The sequence below is a fragment of the Amblyraja radiata genome, chromosome 2, assembly GCF_010909765.2.
Source record: "Amblyraja radiata isolate CabotCenter1 chromosome 2, sAmbRad1.1.pri, whole genome shotgun sequence".
Taxonomy (NCBI): Eukaryota; Metazoa; Chordata; class Chondrichthyes; order Rajiformes; family Rajidae; genus Amblyraja; species Amblyraja radiata.
The window spans coordinates 129,256,582-129,277,670 of record NC_045957.1 but is presented as its reverse complement, the minus strand read 5'-3'; the positions used below and the strand labels follow the sequence as shown (position 1 = coordinate 129,277,670).

General features: G+C 44.6%; 1 protein-coding gene across 1 annotated transcript in view; it reads left to right on the top strand.

Annotated features, from left to right (window-relative positions):
* The window catches only part of pip4k2a (phosphatidylinositol-5-phosphate 4-kinase type 2 alpha), a 229,170-nt gene that overhangs the window by 166,676 nt on the left and 41,405 nt on the right, over positions 1-21,089 (top strand). Inside the window, exon 6 of the mRNA XM_033015537.1 lies at positions 3,692-3,730. Within this exon, the coding sequence (XP_032871428.1) occupies positions 3,692-3,730 (39 nt within the window). The remainder of the gene's footprint in view (positions 1-3,691; positions 3,731-21,089) is intronic.

The following is a 21,089-nucleotide window of genomic DNA, read 5'->3' as shown; positions in this document are numbered from 1 at the left end:
CTGGCGATCTCGGCGAGAGATCCCAGGCTCCGCGATGTCAAAGTCAGCGCCGCTGCCCGCGGCTGACCGCTCCACAGACCCGCAGCTCCGCGATGTTCAATCGGCAGACCCAGCATACCGGAGCTCCAGCGCGGCGACCCGGGCAAGGCATCACCCGCTCCGCGATAACGCTCCAGAGCTGTGCCGCCGACGAAGCCGTGGTTCTGGCCGGTCCCCTCAGGTAAAGCCGTTCCAGACCCGACGGTAGGCTGCGAGGACGGGTCGAAGATGCTGCTCGGAGGAAAAGCCGCCTCTCTCCGACCAGGTAGGGACTAGGAAAAACAGTTTTCCCCGTGCCCCCCCCCCGCCCCCCCCCCCCCCACATAAAAAGACTAGTCCTCCAAAACAAAACACTATTTTAACATACTAAAAATAAAAAAAAGAAGTGAAAAGACAGACAGCTGCAGGCAGGGCAGCCATACCCAACTGGACGGCGCCCCCTGGCTATTAACTTGGGTAACAGTTGTTAACGCATCTATCCATGCTACTAGTAGATGAGAGATGTGGACTGAAATCTCATGCACTGTGCACTCCAAGAGTGCAGAATTTAATACTTTTCTGAAGTTCACTCCTACAGGCTGGAATGTTACGAGCTATTGTTGGTTCTCGTATGCAAGTAAAGGCAACTCGTGTTTTACATTCTTAAAAAGCAGCACGTAATTCAAAAATGCGTAAATTAAACCTATATATTACTATGCTGCCAGGTGCAAATTTGATGGTGTTATTCCAGAAATATGAATCCAAAAAAGTGTCACGAATCTGGCTTTGGTATTAAATGAACAAGCTCGTTATTTCAAAAATGCATCAATCAAACATATGTAAATTGCAAGGTGCCTGTAATTATTTATTATCTCCTGGATGGTAATTATATAAATCAAATACCCACAGAGAAATACCAGTTGTGGAATGTGTTTATCTGTGCACCCTGTAAGTAGTCTGAGTTACAGATACTGGTGTGGTTAGTTTTTCAACCATTTCTGGAAGACCTGATTCACTAGTGTGATGCAAAGGATAAGGGAAAGCCACCTGTTTTGTGAAAGACAAAAATCTTAGGACCATTTAGATAGAGAACATTTAGAATGTCACAACTTGACCGAGTAGAGTCAGCATGGGGTCAGCATGGAGCCATCATGACTGTACGGGATTTATACGTTCTCCCTGTGATCGCATTGGTTTTCTCCGGTTTCCGCCCACAATCCAAAGAAGTTCAGGCTTGTAAGTTAATCGGCTTCAGTAAAAATTGTAAATTGTTCATAGTGTGTTGAACAGTGCTAGTTTACAGGGATCGCTGTTCGGCGTGGGCCGAAGGTCCTGTTTCCACGCTGTATCTCTAAACTAAACTAATCTAATGTCTCTATTTTGAAAATAGTCTATGCCTTAATTACTTCAACTACACTGGGTTCCATTTGCCACTTGTTTGTCCACTCTCCCAACCTGTCCAAGTCCTTGTGCAGACTCCCTGCTTCCTCAACGTTACCTGCCCCTCCACTTATTTTCATATCATCAGCAAACGGAGGGAAAAAAACGTCAACTCCATCACCTCCAGGGCCATGCCATCTACTATGCAAGATCCTCCCTCATTAATGTGCCAAATGAAATACTTCACACTTGTCCGAGTTAAATTCCACCTGCTGTTCCTTGGCCCACTTTCCCACTTGAGAATAATAACTGAATAAAAGGCATTGCACCTAACACAAGCATGTGGTGATCTTATTCAATGTTTGTAATTATGCTTGGCTGTTTTCCTAAAGCACGTTGAAGCCATAAGAACCAGGAAAAGTAGAAGGCTGTCTGGCCTCGCAAGCCTGCAATAAGGTCATGGCTGATCCATCTTTGTCCCCCTTTCCTTATGTCTTGGTTCACCGCTGATTAAAGAGATGTTTCTCTGGGCACAAGGAACTGCAGATGCTGGTGTACAAATAAAAACACAAAGTGCTGGAGTAACTCGGCAGGTGGGCCAACATCTCTGTAGGACATGGATAAGTGATGTTTAGCTTTCTGGCTGAAGAATTCCAAACACTCACAACCTATAGCACGGTGGCACATTGGTCGAGTTGCTTCCTTATGCCCCTGTCCCACTTAGGAAACCTGAAAGGAAATCTCTGGAGACTATGCGCCCCGCCCAAGGTTTCCGTGAGGTTCCCGGAGGTTTTTGGCAGTGTCCCTACCTGCTTCCACTACCTGCAACCTCCGGCAACCACCTGCGAACTCCGGGAACCGCACAGAAACCTTGGGTGGGGCGCAAAGTCTCCAGAGGTTTCCGTTCAGGTTTCCTAAGTGGGACAGGGACATTACAGCGCTTGCAGCTCCGGAGACCCGGGTTCAATCCCGACTATGGGTGCTACGAGTACGGAGTTTGTACGTTCTGCCCTCGACCATGTGGGTTTTCTCCTTGATCCTCGGTTTCCTCCCACACTCCAAAGACGTATAGGCTTGTAGGTAATTGGCTTGGTATAAGTGTAAATTGTCCCTGGTGTGTAGGATAGCCACGCGGGGACGGTGCGGACTCAGTGGGCTGAAGGGCCTGTTTCCGTGCTGTATCTATATTCTAAACTATTAAAAAAGTAAACATTGATTTTGTAGCAAATAAGCCTCACCCTCCACTTCTGCATGTGCCGCATGGTCTCAGGCCCTCCTGTGACAGAAAAAAATCTCCCAGAATTTGCTTATTCAATTGCCAACGTGAAAATAACCCCTTATCCCCACTCTATGCTTCAAGCTAGTCAGTCCTTTATCAAAGTTCATATTTTAGATAATAATAATAATAATAATAATATATTTTATTGTCATTGCACGTCAGTGCAACAAGATTTAGTATGCAGCTTCCAACCGATGTAAAAGAAAAGTAAAATAAATAAATAAGCTGTGTGACGTGACCATCCGAGGGAGACAGTCCAGGGGGGGATGGGGGGTACTCAGCAGGGCCGGTTCAGAGCCGCTATAGCTCTGGGAATAAAGCTGTTTCTGAGTCTGGAGGTTCGGGCGTAGAAGGCCTTGTAACGTCTGCCGGAGGGAAGTAGTTCGAACAGTCCATTACAAGGGTGTGAGGAGTCTTTATGGATGCTGACGGCCTTCATGAGGCACCGTGTGTGGTAGATGCCCTCCAAGGCTGGTAGCTGTGTCCCAATGATCCTCTGCGCTCTGTGGACGACGCGCTGAAGAGCTCTCCTCTCCGCCTCCGTGCAGCTGAGATACCACACAGAGATGCCATACGTTAATATGCTCTCTGTGGTGCAGCGGTAGAAGGTTGTCAGCAGCTGTTGGGGCAGATCCAACTCCACAAGCTCTGATAATTTTCAGAGCAGCACCTTGTCAAATGATTTTTACGAGTCCAATACATTCCATCCACTGAATTATCTGTCTACTCTGGATGAAACTTCCGTGAAGAAATTCATATTCACCTACCGATTCAATTTCTCTTTGGATGCACAACTTGGAAATGTATTTGGCTTGTCCGATCCAGAAATTACAATCCGATCTTACTGAATTGTCCAAGAGTCACTGTTTTTCTGCACGCAACGTTCCACTAAATTGCACATAAATGATGTTATTACATTTGGAGAGACGTAAATATTTTTTCCTTGTATTGGATGAATGATTGTTTTTTTATTATGGACATTTGTTGAGACCCAATTTCTATTTCTTGTTTCAGGGTTCCACTGTAGCCAGAGAAGCGAGTGACAAAGAAAAGGTAATATTTCTCTTTATGTTTATGCCTGTATTGATCGCAGGTGGTGGCACTTTCAAATTAAGCCGTGTACCAAAAATATTATCAAATTGCTTTATAATGTACAGATTATTTAATGAGCAGGACTAAAATCTGACAAAAAAGAAATCAGAAATGTAATGCTGCAAATACTCTTTTGATGAGGTAGTATCCCTGAACTTCAGAAAGTGAGGGGGGGGAAGCAGTAGTGGGATACTGCATTTAGCCCCTCGTTTCCGCTATACTAGTGGTTGCTGCCACACAGTGCCACAGACATGGGGAACAGTCTGTGTGGAGTTTGTACATTCTCCCTGTGACAGCGTGGGTTTCCTAAGGGTCACCCGGTTCCCTCCCACGTCCCAAAGACATGCTGCTTTATAGGTTACTTATCCCCTCCAGGTGTGGCGAGAATGTGTCACCAATGAGATAACATAGAACTGGTATGAATGGGTGATCAATGGTCGGCATAAATCCAGTGGGACGAAAGACCTGTTTTCATGCTGCATCTTTCAATCAATCAATTAATTTAATAAAACAATGAAAAAACATTTGCTGCTTTTTTGCATCAATCCCATTTGCCTTGATTCAAAATTACATTTTTCACCTTTCATCAGAATTGGGATATGTTAACTGTTAAAATAAAAGTAAGATGCAGAGAAACAGGGATAAAAGATCAAAAGGAAGGTATATGTTAGGATGATAGGCAGGGGAGATTACAGTGCAAGCAAGAAGACATGTAGTGAAAAAGCTGAAGTCTAGAGGAGTCTGTAGGGATTGTAGAATTATTACCTCAGATGGTTGATTTAGAGTGGAGCCCAGAAGGATACAATGTGCTGGGTGATAGAGTTAAGGGCCTGTCCCACTTCTGCGATTTTTTTCGGCGACTTGCTGGCACCCATCAAAGTCGCAGCAGGTCGCCGAAAATTTTCAAAATGTTGAAAATCCAGCGGTGACCAAAAAAGGTACGACTCTTTGGGCGACTACTCACGACCAAACAGGTGTCACCCCACGACATTCCCCACAGCCATCAGGCTATTAAACTCAACTCAAACAAAACTCTGGACATTAATAGCCCAATGCACTTTATCTGCTTATTTATTTCTGTGTGTGTATATATATATATTGAATGGTATATGGACACACTGATCTGTTCTGTATTTATGCCTACTATATTCTGTTGTGCTGAAGCAAAGCAAGAATTTCATTGTCCTATCTGGGACACATGACAATAAATTATCTTGAATCTTGAATCTTGAGTGGTCGCCCAAAGAGTCGTACCTTTTTCTGGTCACTGCTGGATTTTCAACATTTTGAAAAATTTCACCAACCTGCTGCGACTATGATGGGTGCAGGCAAGTCACCGATAAAGATCGCGCAAGTGGGACAGGCCCTTTATACAGCATGAAAAGTGCCCCCCCCCCCCATGCCAACCAAGAAGCATATGAGAGCTGTTTCTTATAATGTACTTGTTTCATTGGAGACTATGGTAATTAAGTAGATGAGACCAGAGTAAATTAGACACTGTTGACAGGAGATTTCGAGGTCACACTTCGCTGAGTAAGTCCAGGGCTTTGTCGTTTTTTGTGAACCATCATCTGCAGTTTCCTGTTTCTCCTGGGAGCTTAACAGATCTATTCCACAAAAAACACTTAACCAATCTGTATTTGATCCTCCCCATGTATAGGGAATCCTACTGGGTATATAGAAACATAGAAAACAGGTGCAGGAGTAGGCCATTCGGCCCTTCGACCCTGCACCGCCATTCAATATGATCATGGCTAATCATACAACTGAGTATCCTGTACCTGCCTTCTCTCCATACCCTGATACCTTTAGCCACAAGGGCCACATCTACCTCTTAAATATAGCCAATGAACTGGCCTAAACTACCTTCTGTGGCAGAGAATTTCAGAGATTCACCACTCTCTGTGTGAAAAATGTTTTTCTCATCACAATCCTAAAAGATTTCCCCCTTATCCTCAAACTGTGAATTAATTTTATTTTTAAAAGGTACATGTAATTTTTTCATTTGCTTAAGTGTTTATGTAGCTAGGAAGGGAGAGGTATCACAGACCTCCCCTTTCATTTTTACCATTCCTTCCCTCTATGCATTTTTTAATTTGTTTTGGTTTAACTTTTTTTGATCTGATGAAAGGTCAACGTAATGTAATTTTTTTCTCTGGAGAAATGAAGAAATTACAAAGCAATGAATCATCGAACGTTGGTCCAGTCTTTGTGGAGAAGAACTCAAATAACCCCAGAAATGCTAAGGAGGAATCATAAGAAACTAGCATTAGCAAAGAAAATAATGCTGGAGAAATTAATGGGACTGAAAGCAGATATGCCCCCATGCCCTGATGATTTAAATCCCTCTCCATAAAAGAGATAGCCAAGAAATTAACGGGTCCCTTTCAGAATGGCAGACAGTGACTAGTGGGACGCCGCAAGACTCGGTGCTGGGATCGCAGCTATTTACAATATATATCAATAATTTAGATGAAGGAATTAAAAGTAACATTAGCAAATTTGCAGATGACACAAAGCTGGGTGGCAGTGTGAACTGTGAAGAGGATGCTATGAGGATGTAGGGTGACTTGGACAGGTTGGGTGAGTGGGCAGATGCATGGCAGATGCAGTATAATGTGGATACATGTAAGGTTATCCACTTTGGTGGCAAGTACAAGAAAGCAAATTATTATCTGAATGGTGTCAGATTAGGAAAAGGGGAAGTGCAACGAGACCTGGGTGTCCTTGTTCATCAGTCACTGAAAGTGAGCATGCAGGTACAGCGGGCATTGAAGAAAGTTAATGGCATGTTCGCCTTCATAATGAGAGGATGTGAGTATAGGAGCAAATAGGTCCTTCTGCAGTTGTACAGGGTTCTGGTGAGACCACACCTGGAGTATTGTGTGCAGCTTTGGTCACCTAATTTGAGGATGGACATTCTTGCTTTTGTGGGAGTGCAGCGTAAGTTCACGAGGTTAATTCCCGGGATGGCGGGACTGTCATATGATGAAAGAATGGAACAACTGGGCTTGTATTCACTGGAATTTAGAAGGATGAGAGGGTATCTTATAGAAACATATGAAATATTAAGGGATTGGACACGCTAGATGCAGTAAACATGTTCCTGATGTTGGGGGAGTCCAGAACCCGGGGCCATAGTTTTAAGAATAAGGGGTAGGTCATTTAGAACTAAGATGAGGAAAAACCTTTTCACCCAGAGAGTTGTGAATTTGTGGAATTTTCTGCCTCGGAAGGCAGTGGAGGCCGATTCACTGGTTGCATTCAAAAGAGAGTTAGATAGAGCTCCTAGTGTTAGCGGAATCAAGTGATATGGGCAGAAGTCAGGAACGGGATACTGATTGTGGATGATCGGCCATGATCATATTGAATGGTGGTGCTGGCTTGAAGAGCTGATTGGCCTACTCCTGCATCTATTTTCTATGTATCTATGAAATGATAGATGCATTGGTTGTCATCTTCCAAAGTTATGTTGGTCTGAAACGATTCCTACAGGATATGGGGAATGTAAGTTCCATTATTTTAAAAAGGATTGGGAGAGAACACAGGGCCATGTAGACCCGTTGGCCTAAAATCAGTCGTAGGGGGAATCGTAGCCTAAAATAATGGATGTGATGGGAATTATCAGTGTGATTAGACAAAATCAACATGAATTTATGAAAGGGAAATCATATTTGACAAATCTACTTGTTTTTTTGAGGATATAACTGGTAGAATACATAAGGGTAGAATAAATAAGGTGGAGTGAGTGGCTCCAATCTACTTGGATTTGCAGAAGGCTTTGATGAAGTCCCACATAGAGGTTAGTGTGCAAATTTAAAGTGGAACTTTAATGTGGAACTTCATCAAAGTGGGATTGGGAGTAAAACACTGACATGGACTGAATATTGGTTGGCAGTCATGAAGCAGGATATGAATAATTGAAACCTCCTCATGTATAAATGTCCACTTCTGCAGGAGAAACAAATTCAGAGCACTATTTAAATGTTGATAGCTTGGGAAATGTAAAGGTACAGAGGGACCTGGGCATTCTTGTGCACTGAAAGTAAACAGCAGGTCCAGCAAATAGTTAAGAAGGTAAATTATATTTTGACCCTCATTGCAAGAGATTTTGAGTGCAGAAGTATATCATACAGAGACTTGGTAAGACCACACCTTAAATGTGTGCAGTGTGTGTTCCTTATCTAAGCAAGGATGATGGTAGAGTAGAGTTAAGATGCAGCAGATTGATTGGTGGGATGACAGTAGTGTTGTATGAGAAGAGATTGGGTTAACTAGGCCAATATTCTCTACAGTTAGAGGAATGAGAGGAGATCTCAATGAAATGTCTGAGTTCAGCCTATGAAGCCCATGTTCCGTGAATAAAAAAAATATTTCAGTTCATCAACATCCGATTGTGCTCTCCATATACCGTCTATGTCATAACCCTAAATGAATTATCAAAATGCATAACTTGCACTTGCCATGATTAAGGTCCATCTGCCAATGCTCTATGAAACATAGAAACATAGAAAACAAGTGCAGGAGGAGGCCATTCGGCCATTCGAGCCAGCACCACCATTTATCGTGATTATGGCTGATCGTCCCCTATAAATAACCCGTGCCTGCCTTCTCCCCATATCCCTTGACTCCACTAGCCCCTAGAGCTCTATCTAACTCTCTCTTAAATCCATCCAATGACTTGGCCTCCACTGCCCTCTGTGGCAGGGAATTCCATAAATTCACAACTCTCAGGGTAAAAACGTTTTTTTCTCACCCTTAAATGACCTCCCCTTTATTCTAAGACTGTGGCCCCTGGTTCTGGACTCGCCCAACATTGGGAACATTTTTCCTGCATCTAGCTTGTCCAGTCCTTTTATAATTTTTATATGTTTCTATAAGATACCCCCTCATCCTTCTAAACTCCAGTGAATACAAGCCTAGTCTTTTCAATCTTTCCTCATATGACAGTCCCGCCATCCCAGGGATCAATCTCGTGAACCTATGCTGCACTGCCTCAGTCACAAGGATGTCCTTCCACAAATTAGGAGACCAAAACTGTACACAATACTCCAGATGTGGTCTTACCAGAGCCCTATACAACTGCCGTATGAACTTTCCAACTGATCTATTTCCTGCTGTAGTCTTAGACAATCTTCTATCCACAATGCCGCCAATTAAGTTGAGGTTTACTATTGTCACATGTACTGAGGTACAGTGAAAAGTTTTATTTTGCATGCTATCCAATGAAATCAGATAATACTATATGGAAATATGATAAATCTATACGTGTACAATCAAACTCAAGTGTAAAACTCAAGTACAATCAAAGCAAAGGGAGATATACAGAGTTCAGAATATAGTTCTCAGCATTGTAATTTAATTGTTCCATAAACAAAGTCTAATGTCTGCAGTAAGGTTGGTTGGAGAAACAGAGTCAACCCTAGATTATGAAAGGACCATTCCGAAGCCCGGTAACAGAGAAGAGGAAGCTGTCCCTGAGTTTGGTGGTGTGCATTTTTAACCTTCTCTATAGCTGCCCAATGGAATGTGGGAACGAAGGAATGACCAGGGAGGGATAGGTCTTTGATTAAGGTAGACATAAAATGCTGGATTAACTCAGCGGGACAGCAGCATCTCTGGAGAGAAGGAATGGGTGACATTTCGGGTCGAGACCCTTCTTCAGACTGAGGTCAGGGGAGTGGGCTGGACAGAGATAAAATGTAGTCAGAGACAGTAAGACTGGGAGAACTGGGAAGGGGGAGGGGATGGAGAGAGAGGGAAAGCAGGGGCTATTTGAAGTTAGAGAAGTCAATGTTCATACCGCTGGGGTATAAGCTACCCAAGCGAAATATGAGGTATTGTTCCTCCAATTAGTGCTGGGTCTCACTCCGACAATGGAGGAGGCCCAGGACAGAAAGGCCAGACTGGGAATGTAAGGGGGAGTTACAGTGCTGAGCAACCGGGAGGTCAGGTAGGTTAAGGCGAACTGAGCGGAGGTGTTCAGCGAAACAATCGCCGAGCCTGCGCTTGGTCTCCCCGATGTACAGCAGTTGACACCTGGAACAGTGGATACAGTAGATGAGGTTGGTGGAGGTGTAAGTGAACCTCTTCCTCACCAGGAAAGACTGTCGGGGTCCTTCGAAGGAGTCGAGGGGGTAGGTAAAGTGACAGGTGTTGCATCTTCTGCGGTTGCAAGGGAAAGCACCTGGGGAGGGGGTGGCTTGGGTGGGAAGGGACGAGTTGACCAGGGAGTTGCGGAGGGAACGGTCTCTGCGGAAAGCAGAAGGGGGGGGGGGGGAGTTGGGAAGATGTGGCCAGTTGTAGGATCCCGTTGGAGGTGGCGAGAATGTTGGAGGATTATATGCTGTATGCGGCGGCTGATGGGGTGGAAGGTGAGGACAAGGGGGACTCTGTCCTTGACATGAATGGGGGGAGGGTGAGCAAGAGAGGAGCTGCCGGATATCGAGGAGACCCTAGTGAGAGCCTCATCTATAATGGAAGAGGGGAACCCCCATTTCCTAAAGAATTACGACATCTCCGATGACCTGGTATGGAAAACCTCATCATGGGTGCAGGTGCGGCGCAGATGGAGGAATTGGGAGTAGGGGGATAGAGTCTTTACAAGAAGCAGGGTGAGAAGTGTGAAGTGTAAAGGTCTTTGATTATGTTGGCAGCTTTTCAGAGGCAGTATGAAGTCCAGATGGACTCAAGTGGTGGGAAGTCTGAGTGATGGACTAGCTACATTCACAAATCTCTGCAATTTTTTGCGGTCTTGGGCAGAGCTGTTCCCAAACTACGTTGTGATGTAACCCAGCAGTATGCTTTCTCTAATGCATTAGTATAAGCTTGTAAGAGTTATTGGAAACATGCCGATTTTCCTCAGGAGGTAGGGTCGTTGTGTTCCATCTTGGCTATTTCTTCAATCTGCTTGGTTCTCCACAGATCGTTGATAGCATGGAACTTGAAACTTTCAACCATTTTCAAGTCAACCACAAACCTACTGATCATACCACTGACATTCAAATAGGATGTCAAGATTTATTATAAAAAGCAAAAGCCTCAGCACAGATTGCTATAATGCATCACTGATCACAGAATTACAATCAGAAAATATTGCTCCATCACTACCCTTTGCTTCTACCCACCACCCACTACCAAATCAATTTTGGTGATAGGAGGCGTGGTGATCTTGGATCCCAGGTGCCTTTAACCTTCCGGACTAGCCTACCATTGTGGGACCTTGTCAAATGCCTTACTAAAGTCCACAAAACCAAATTTTGTTTGAACTTCATGTGAGGTTCAAATGACAAATAAACGGTATTGTATTGTATTGTATTGTATGTAGACAATGTCTACCACACCATTCCTCATCAATTTCCTTTGTTACCTCCTCAAAAAACCCCAAATCAAATTGATGAAGCAGAAATCCCTCCACAAAGCTGTGCTGACTATCACTGATCAGTCCTTTCCTTTCTCATGTACTTGCATCCTGCCCTTTAAATTTTTCTCTGATAATCTCCCACTGGCATAAGGCTCACTGAAGAAATATTATTTAATAATCCTACTTATTGCTGCAACTGCTATTGGGAATTGAAAGTGTAATAATGAAGAATAAGACTCAATAAGTAATTATGTTAGAGGAGACATTACATAACAGCAACAAAATCTATCAAAATGAATGGCCGTGTTTATTTTAATGGTTTTTCCTGTGTTATTACATTTCTTTTCAACTTCTGAATCTGAGCAACCCATTGCGTTTTGCACTTTACGCATTTAATTAATTATGGTGCTTATATATATATATATATATATATGCGCAATAATTAATTAAATGTGTTAAATTAATCATTAAATTAATTTAAAAAATAATTAATATATTTATACACAAGACCAAGTGGGACCCGTTGGGTCCCTGTCACATGAGAGGCCTAGTTCCCCAACGCAACCCATTCCCCAACGCAAAATTGCACCACTCATCCATTTCACCCAACGCAACCCGTTCCCCCAACGCAATATTCCACCACTCACCAATAGCCCCCAACTGTGCAGGGCTGGCTCATTTCCCCTTATTCACCCTCCCTCTTTTTAAACTTTACAAAAAATGCAATTGCACTTGCTAGGGTGGCCAGGACTCATTGTCCTGGGATAGCAACACTGTAGTGAGCAAGGCTACAATCCCATTGTGACGTCATAGCTGTAAGTGCCAGTGCAGAGGGAAGAAAACCTTTCTCAACTTGGGGTTTTGTGAATTTAAAAAATGTGAATAACTTGTGAAATATGACATCAATCTGAACGAAACTTGATACAAACCACCACATGGCAATTGTGAGTAAGGTGGTCTAAAAATTGTAGCGCTATTTTGTATCGTTTTAGCGTAATTTGACGACGTCACCGAAGCAGAGGTCACAGACACGCACGCATGCGCACGCACACACACGCATTTTAGTATAATAGAAGATAGATAGATAGATAGATATGTGATCTTTGCAGAGTATATATAGTTATCAGGTACTTTAGTTTCTCAAACATTCTTTTCATTAATTTCTGAAGTGTCTCTTGATTGTGCGCTCAACTACTAAGATGATTCTGAATTCACTTGTAAAGGCCTTGTAATCTGTTGAGGGATCATTCTAAAAACACAACTGGAAAGATAATTAGGATACGCTACCACTTTATTTATCCCAGAGGGAAATTGGTCTGCCACCAGTCGAGATGCAGTTACAAGGCATTAAAAATGTCATGTGTATTATAATAACAATGACAATACCCCACGACAGAAGTGGTAGGAGTTTACAGTTTGATGGCCATAGGGGAAAAAGGATCTCCTGTGGTCATGGAGTCATACAGTGTGGAAAAAGGCCCAACTTGCCCACACTGGCCAACAATGTCCCAGCTACGCTAGTCCCACTTGCCTGCGCTTGGTCCATAACCCTCCAAACCTGTCCTACCCATGTACATATCTAACTGTTTCTTAAACAATGGGATAGTCCCAACCTCAACTACCTCCTCTGGCAGCTTGTTCCATACACCCACCACCTTTGTGTGAAAAAGTTACCCCTCAGATTCTTATTAAATCTTTTCCCCTTCACCTTAAACCTATGTCCTCTGGTCCTTGATGATGCAAGAGATTCCATGCATCTACCCGATCTATTCCTCTCATGATTTGGTACACCTCTATAAGATCACCCCTCATCCTCCTGCACTCCGTGGAATTGAGACCCAGCCTACTCAACTTCTCCCTTTAGCTCACACCCTCTAGTCCTGGCAACATCCTCGTAAATCTTTTCTGAATCCTTTCAAGCTTGACAATATCTTTCCTATAATATGGTGCCCAGAACTGAATACAATATTCTAGATGCAATCTCACCAACGTCTTATACAACTGCAACACGGCCTCTCAACCTCTATACTCATTACTCTGACTGATGAATGCCAAAGTGCCAAAAGCCTTTTTGACCACCTTATTTACCTGCGACTGGACCTTCAAGGAAACATAGAAACATAGAAAATAGGTACAGGAGTAGGCCATTCGGCCCTTCGAGCCTGCACCGCCATTCAATATGATCATGGCTGATCATCCAAATCAATATCCCATACCTGCCTTCTCTCCATACCCCCTGATCCCTTTAGCCACAAGGGCCACATCTAACTCCCTCTTAAATCCAGCCAATGAACTGGCCTCAACTACCTTCTGTGGCAGAGAATTCCACAGATTCACCACTCTCTGTGTAAAAAATGATTTTCTTATCTCGGTCCTAAAAGACTTCCCTCTTATCCTTAAACTGTGACTCCTTGTTCTGGACTTCCCCAACATCGGGAACAATCTTCCTGCATCTAGCCTGTCCAACCCCTTAAGAATTTTGTAAGTTTCTATAAGATCCTCCCTCAATCTTCTAAATTCTAGTGAGTACAAGCCGAGTCTATCCAGTCTTTCTTCATATGAAAGTCCTGCCATCCCAGGAATCAGTCTGGTGAACCTTCTCTGTACTCCCTCTATGGCAAGAATGTCTTTCCTCAGATTAGGAGACCAAAACTGTACGCAACCATGCAAGGAACCATGCAACTGTACACCTAGATCCCTCTGCTCTACAACACTACCCAGCATTTAAGAGGACTTTGTGCTGGAGTTGGGTGTTTCAATGCCAGCATGTGGAGATGGGGGCTCCGCCAGAGCCCAGCCTGTGAATGCGGAGCAGAACTACAGACAGCCAACCATATCATCTCTGAGTGCCCGCTCTACCACCCACCTAATGGAGCTCAGGGCGTGGCAGACATTGACGCAGAGACAACTAACCTGGCTGCTCAACACCTTGCTTGAGATCTAAATATTCCTTTGGTTTATTTTTGTTTCATTCGCAAGAAGACCATTTACTGTGTTGGTCCTGCCCTTGTTCAACGTCACAAAATGCACCACCTCACACTTCTCTGTATTAAATTCCATCAACCATTCCTCCGCTCCCCTGGCCAACCGATCCAGATCCTGCTGCAATCTTTCACAACCATCTTCACTATCGCGAAACCACTAACTTTTGTATCATCAGCAAATGTGGTAATCTTGCCCTGTTTGTTCTCATCCAAATCATTGATGTAGATGACAACACTAACGGGCCCAGCACCGAACCCTGAGGTACACCAGTAGTCACAGGCCTCCAGTCCGTGAAGCAACCTTCCACCATCACCCTCTGCTTCCTGGATGGAGCCAATTTGCTATCCATTCAGCTACCTCTCCTTGGATCCCATGCAATCTAACCTTCCAGAGCAGCCTACCTTGCGGAACCTTGTCGAACGCCTTACTGAAATTCATGTACACAACATTTTCAGCTCTGCCCTCATCGACTGTTTTGGTCATGTCTTCAAAAAAATCAATCAGATTTGTGAGACATGACCTCCCACGTACAAAACCATGCTGACTATCCCTAATTAGCCCTTGATCCAAATGCCTGTATAACCTATCCCTCAGAACACTCTCTAGTATCCCTCAGAATACACCCAAGTGGTGTTCTGCTCAGCATCTTGGTGGGACCAGTCTGTCACTGAAGGTGCTCCTCAGCTTGACCAATGTGTCATGGATGGGGTGAGATGAATTATCCAAAATTTTCCGCAGTTTGAGGAGCATCCTCCTTCCCGAGACCATCCATAATGAATCTAACCCAGGATGGGGCCAGCCTTCCTGAAGAGCTTGTTGAGTCTGTTGCCATCTGCGGCCTTCACCCAGCACCCAAGCACACGACAGCGTAGAGGATGGCACTGGCCACCACTGATTGATAGAATTCCTGCAGCATCTTACTGCAGATGTTGAAGGACGGAAGCCTCCTCAAAGTACATGCCTCTGTCCTTTCTTGTACAGTGCCTCAGCGTTCCTGGCTCAGTCCAGGTAAACTCCAAGGTACTTGTAATCCTGGGAACCTACACATCCACACCCTTGATGGAGACAGGGGGCAGGGATGTTCCTCTCCTCCTAAAGTCCATCACTAACTCCGCAGTCTGGTCGGTGTTGAGCTCCAAGTGATTCAACCCACACCACTCAACAAAGTTTGTTGACTACACCTCTGTATTCAGCTTCCCTCCACTCGCTGATGCAGCCCACAATTACAGAGTCATCTGAAAACATCTGCAGATGGCAGGAGCCCGCGTTATATCTGATGTGTAGAAAGTGAACAGGAAGGGGGAGGGCGGACTGACCCCTGTGGGGCCCCTGTGTTGATCACTACCATGTCCGAGACACAGTTTTGTAGCCTGACATACTGCGGTCGTCTAGTCTGTAGATGGTAATCCAGGACACCAGTGGAGCATCCATCAGCATCTTCGTCAGTTTGTTCCCCAGCAGTGCAGGCCGGACGGTGTTAAAAGTTCTGGAGAAGTTAAAAAACATGACTCTCACAGTGCTTCCCGGCTTATCCTGGTGAGCATTGGGACGATGGAGCCGGTGGATGATGGCGTCCTCCACCCCCACCATTATTTGGTAAGCAAACTGCAGGGGGTCCATGTAGGGTTTAACCTGGGGTTGCAGGTGAGTGAACACCAGCCTCTCCAGGGACTGTGGTCATTGGAAGACCTGAGAAGCGCCCCCTTTGGTACAGGAACCAGGCTGGATGTATTCCACATCACAGGAAACCTCAGGTTGAAGATATGCTGGAGTACTCTGTACAACTGGCTAGCACACGCCATTAGTACCCTTGGGCTGACACCATTAGGACCCGCGGCTTTTCCCTGGGGGGGGGGGGGTGGGGGAGTCTGCTTAGCTCTTCCCTCACCTGCTCAACCTTGATGGTCAGGTGCGACAAAGAAAGGGTAGAGGAAGTGGACCATGCGGATTAAGGGGGAGAGTCTGTCGGGGAACAGGGGGGAGGGTGGACAGAGGCCTCTGCATCAACACTTCTAGTTTTGACAGTATGGTGTGGCCATGGCATCTTCCTGAAATCGATAATTATCTCCTTCGCTTTGCTGACTTTGTGGGGAAAAGTTGCATGTTAGGTTAAATGAGATTTGGATTCAGAAAATAAGCTGACATTGAGCTGATTAACTGGAACACAGATCATAGAACAGGAACAGGCCCTTTGGCCCACGACATTTGTGCTGTACATGATGCCAAATTAAACTCATTCTTTCTGTCTGCACATCAACCATATCTCTCCATTCCCTGCATGTTCATGTGCCTATCCAAATGACCCTTAAAAGTCACTTTCATATCTGCTTTCACCACTATTCCTGGCTGCATGTTCCAGGCACCCACCGCTCTTAGTATATGGAAAGATTCTGCACATCTTTTGTGAACTTACATAGAAACATAAAAAATAGGTGCAGGAGGAGGCCATTCGACCCTTCGAGCCAGCACCGCCATTCATTGTGATCATGGCTGATCATCCCCTATCAATAACCCGTGCCTGCCTTCTCCCCATATCCCTTGACTCCACTAGCCCCTAGAGCTCTATCTAACTCTCTCTTAAATCCATCCAGTGACTTGGCCTCCACTGCTCTCTGTGGCAGGGAATTCCATAAATTCACAACTCTCTGGGTGAAAAAGATTTTTCTCACCTCAGTCTTAAATGACCTCCCCTTTATTCTAAGACTGGCCCCTGGTTCTGGACTCACCCAACATTGGGAACAATTTTCCTGCATCTAGCTTGTCCAGTCCTTTTATAATTTTATATGTTACTATAAGATTCTATAAGACTTACAAAACTCTTAAGGGGTTGGACAGTCTAGATGCAGGAAGATTGTTCCCGATGTTGGGGAAGTCCAGGACAAGGGGTCACAGCTTAAGGATAGAGGGGAAATCCTTTAAGACCGAGATGAGAAAAACATTTTTCACACAGAGAGTGGTGAATCTGTGTAATTCTCTGCCACAGAAGGTAGTTGAGGCCAGTTCATTGGCTATATTTAAGAGGGAGTTAGATGTGGCCCTTGTGGCTAAAGGGATCAGGGGGTATGGAGAGAAGGCAGGGATACAAGATACAAGATAGATTTATTCATCACATGTGCCAGATGGCACAGTGAAATGAAATTCCCATACAGCCATACAATAAAAAAAAAAGACACAACACACTATAGGGTTTGACATAAAACATCCCCACACAGCAGAATCAAAGTTCCCCACTGTGTGGGAAGGCACCAAAGTCAGTCTCTTCCTCCACTGATCCCCGTGGATACTGAGTTGGATGATCAGCCATGATCAAATTGAATGGCGGTGCAGGCTCGAAGGGCCGAATGGCCTACTCCTGCACCTATGTTCTATGTTTCTTTGTTTCTATTTGCCCCTCATCCTTCTAAACTCCAGTGAATACAAGCCTAGTCTTTTCAATCTTTCCTCATATGACAGTCCCGCCATCCCAGGGATCAATCTCGTGAACCTACGCTGCACTGCCTCAATCACAAGGATGTCCTTCCTCAAATTAGGAGACCAAAACTGTACACAATACTCCAGATGTGGTCTCACCAGAGCCCTATACAACGGCAGAAGAACCTCTTTACTCCTATACTGAAATCCTCTTGTTATGAAGGCCATCATTCCACTAGCTTTCTTCATTGCCTGCTGTACCTGCACGCCAACTTTCAGTGACCGGTGTACAAGGACATCCAGGTCTCGCTGTACCTCCCCCTTACCTAACCTAACCCCATTGAGTTAATAATCTGCCCCCTTGTTTTTCCCGCAAAGTGGATAACCTCACATTTATCTATATTATACAGCATTTATCTATATTTCCCTCACATCTTCCCCTCACGTCTGAAAGCTATGCCCTTGAGTATTTGATATTTCCACCCCGGGTAAAAGATTCTGGCTGTCTACTCTATCGAGCTTTTGCGTAATTGTATAAACTTCCATCAGGACTCCCCTCAGCCTTTAATGTTCCGGAGAAAACAATCCAAATGTCACCCACCTCTCCTTAGAGCTAATACCTTTAAATTCAAGAACTATCCTCTTCTGCACCTTCTCCGAAACCTCCACATCCTTCCTGTAATGAGGCGATCGGAACTGCACACAATATTCCAAGTATGGCCTAACCTAAGTTCTATAAAACTGCAACATGACTTCCAGACTCATACTCAATGCTTTAATGGATGAAAGCAAGTCAAGTCAAGTCAAGTTTATTCGTCACATGCACATACAAGATGTGCAGTGAAATGAAAAGTGGCAATGCTCGCGGACTTTGTGCAAAAAGACAAACAAACAAACAACCAAACAAACAAGCATACCATGCACTTTTTTACCATTATATACTTGTGTTGGTGCCCAAGTTCCCTCTGTGCATCAATACTGTTAGGAGTCTTGTCTTTTTCCACCTCACATTTTACCATTTGAGTGCAGCACTTCACACTTGTCCAGATTACATTTGCATTGACCATTTCTCTGCTCATATCCACAAGTGATCCATATCTTGCTGTATCCTTTGACAGCCATCTTCACTGCCTGTAATTCCACCAATTTTTACTATGTTCATTTTATTTTTCTCATTTGGCGGATGGGAGGCAATTTTTTTTCCGATGTTAATACACACCAGTGCTGAGAAATAGAGCATTAAGCTAGCGTTGAACGCACCCAGGGCAAGTGCAAATTAAACAATCTGCAAGGCATAAATTACTCTGCTCTAGCTAAAAATAGTGCACCATGTCTAAAATCAGAGATGAATGGTAATTCTGCTCTCAAAATCAATTTAGATGAGCGATGCAATTTTAATCCACTTTGTGCTGAGCAATTTTGACCTGGATTAAACTCTTAAATTTTGCAAATCTTAAAGAACATTTTCAGCCCCTCAGCAGGCACTCCATTCAAGAGCCAAAGTTTAGTAGGTTAACTCAATGCACTCCTTGGCTTCTATTTTCCATTTGAAATTCCAATTTGATTAGCTTTACTGTTAATGGGAACAAATATAAATTTAGTAATAGAATAGAATAGAAGGCCTTTTATTGTCATTCAAACAGCTTGGTTTGAATGAAATTGCATTTCTACAGTCTTAACAATTACAAAAAAGCCATGACCCACACTTAACACAGTTTACACAAACATCCATCACAGTGAATCTCCAACTCCTCACTGTGATGGAAGGCAAAAGTCTTATCTCTTCCCTTTGTTCTTCTCCCGCGGTCCAGCAGTCCAACTGCAGCGTCGAGGCGAACTTGGGCTCCCGATTTTAAAGGCCCCGGCGGGCGATGGTAAGTAAGTCCCGCGGCCGTTTAAGCCACGCCGGGCGATGTTAGGCCCCGCTCCGAGTCCTTTAAACCCTGCGATTCCAGCGGGAGAAGTTGCCGTTGCGGGAGGTCCGAAAAGCGGTCTCCCACCAGGGACCTGTGAGCCCCCGATGTTACCGTCCACCGGGTCTGCGGCCGGAGCCTCCGAAGCTCCGAAGTAGGGTCGCAGCCGCGTACCACCACAGCTCCTCCCGTTCCGAAGTCGGCCAGCTCCGCGATGGTAGGTCCGCAGGCTCCGCGAATGGAGCCCTCAGGTTATTTCCGGTTGGAGGCCCGCCAGCTCCACGATGTTAGGCCCAACGACACCGGAGACCCGACAGGAAAAAAGTCGGGTCCCCGAACAGGGGAAGAGATTAACGGTTTCCAACACCCCTCCCCCCCCCCCACCCCCACGTATAAACACAGCTAAAAAAATAATAAAACTAGAATTTATGCTTTTAATAGTTACTATTAGAAGCAAAAATTTCAATCCACATGTTGGAAGTTGAGAAAATGCAGACAAATTCAAACAAAAACAATATCATCAACTTAGTTAGAAACATAGAAAATAGGTGCAGGAGTAGGCCATTCGGTCCTCGAGCCAGCACCGCCGTTCAATATGATCATGGCTGATCATCCAAAATCAGTACCCCGTTCTGGCTTTTTCCACATATCCCTTGATTCCCTTAGCCCTAAGAGCTAAATCTAACTCTCTCTTGAAAACGTCCAGTGAATTGGCCTCCTCTGCCTTCTGTGGCAGAGAATCCCACGGATTCACAACTCTCTGGGTGAAAAAGTTTTTCCTCATCTCAGTCCTAAATTGCCTACCCCTTATTCTTAAACTGTGACCCCTGGTTCTCGAATCCCCCAACATCGGGAACATTTTTCCTGCATCCCTGTCCAATCCTCTAAGAATTTTACATGTTTCTATAAGAACCCCTCTCATCCTTCTAAATCCAGCGAATGCAAGCCTAGTCGGCCTATCCTTTCATCATACATCTGTCCTGCCATCCCAGGAATTAACCTGGTGAACCTACGCTGCACTCCCTCAATAGCAATAATGTCCTTCCTCAAATTAGGAGACCAAAACTGCACACAATACTCCAGGTGCGGTCTCACCAGGGCCCTGTACAACTGCAGTTGGATCTCCTTGCTCCTAAACGCAAATCCTCTCGTAATGAAGGCCAACTGGCTTTTTTTCACTGCTTGCTGTACCTGTATGCTTACTTTCAGTGACTGGTGTACAAGCACACCCAGGTCTCGTTGCACCTCCCCTTCGCCTAATCTGACCATTCAGATAATAAGGTAGACAGAATATCTGGAGAAACTCAGCAGGTGAGGCAGCATCAATGGAGCGAAGGAAATAGGCGACGTTTCGGGTCGAGACCCTTCTTCAGACCCGACCCGAAACGTTGCCTATTTCCTTCGTTCCATAGATGCTGCCTCACCCGCTGAATTTCTCCAGCAATTTTGTCTACCTTCGATTTTCCAGCATCTGCAATTCCTTCTTAAATATTCAGATAATAATCTGCCTTCCTGTTCTTGCCACCAAATTGGGTAACCCTACATTTATCCACATTATTATACTGTATTTGCCATGCATCTGCCCACTCACCCAACCTATCCAAATCACCCTGCGGCCTCATAGCATCCTCCTCGCAGCTCATACTGC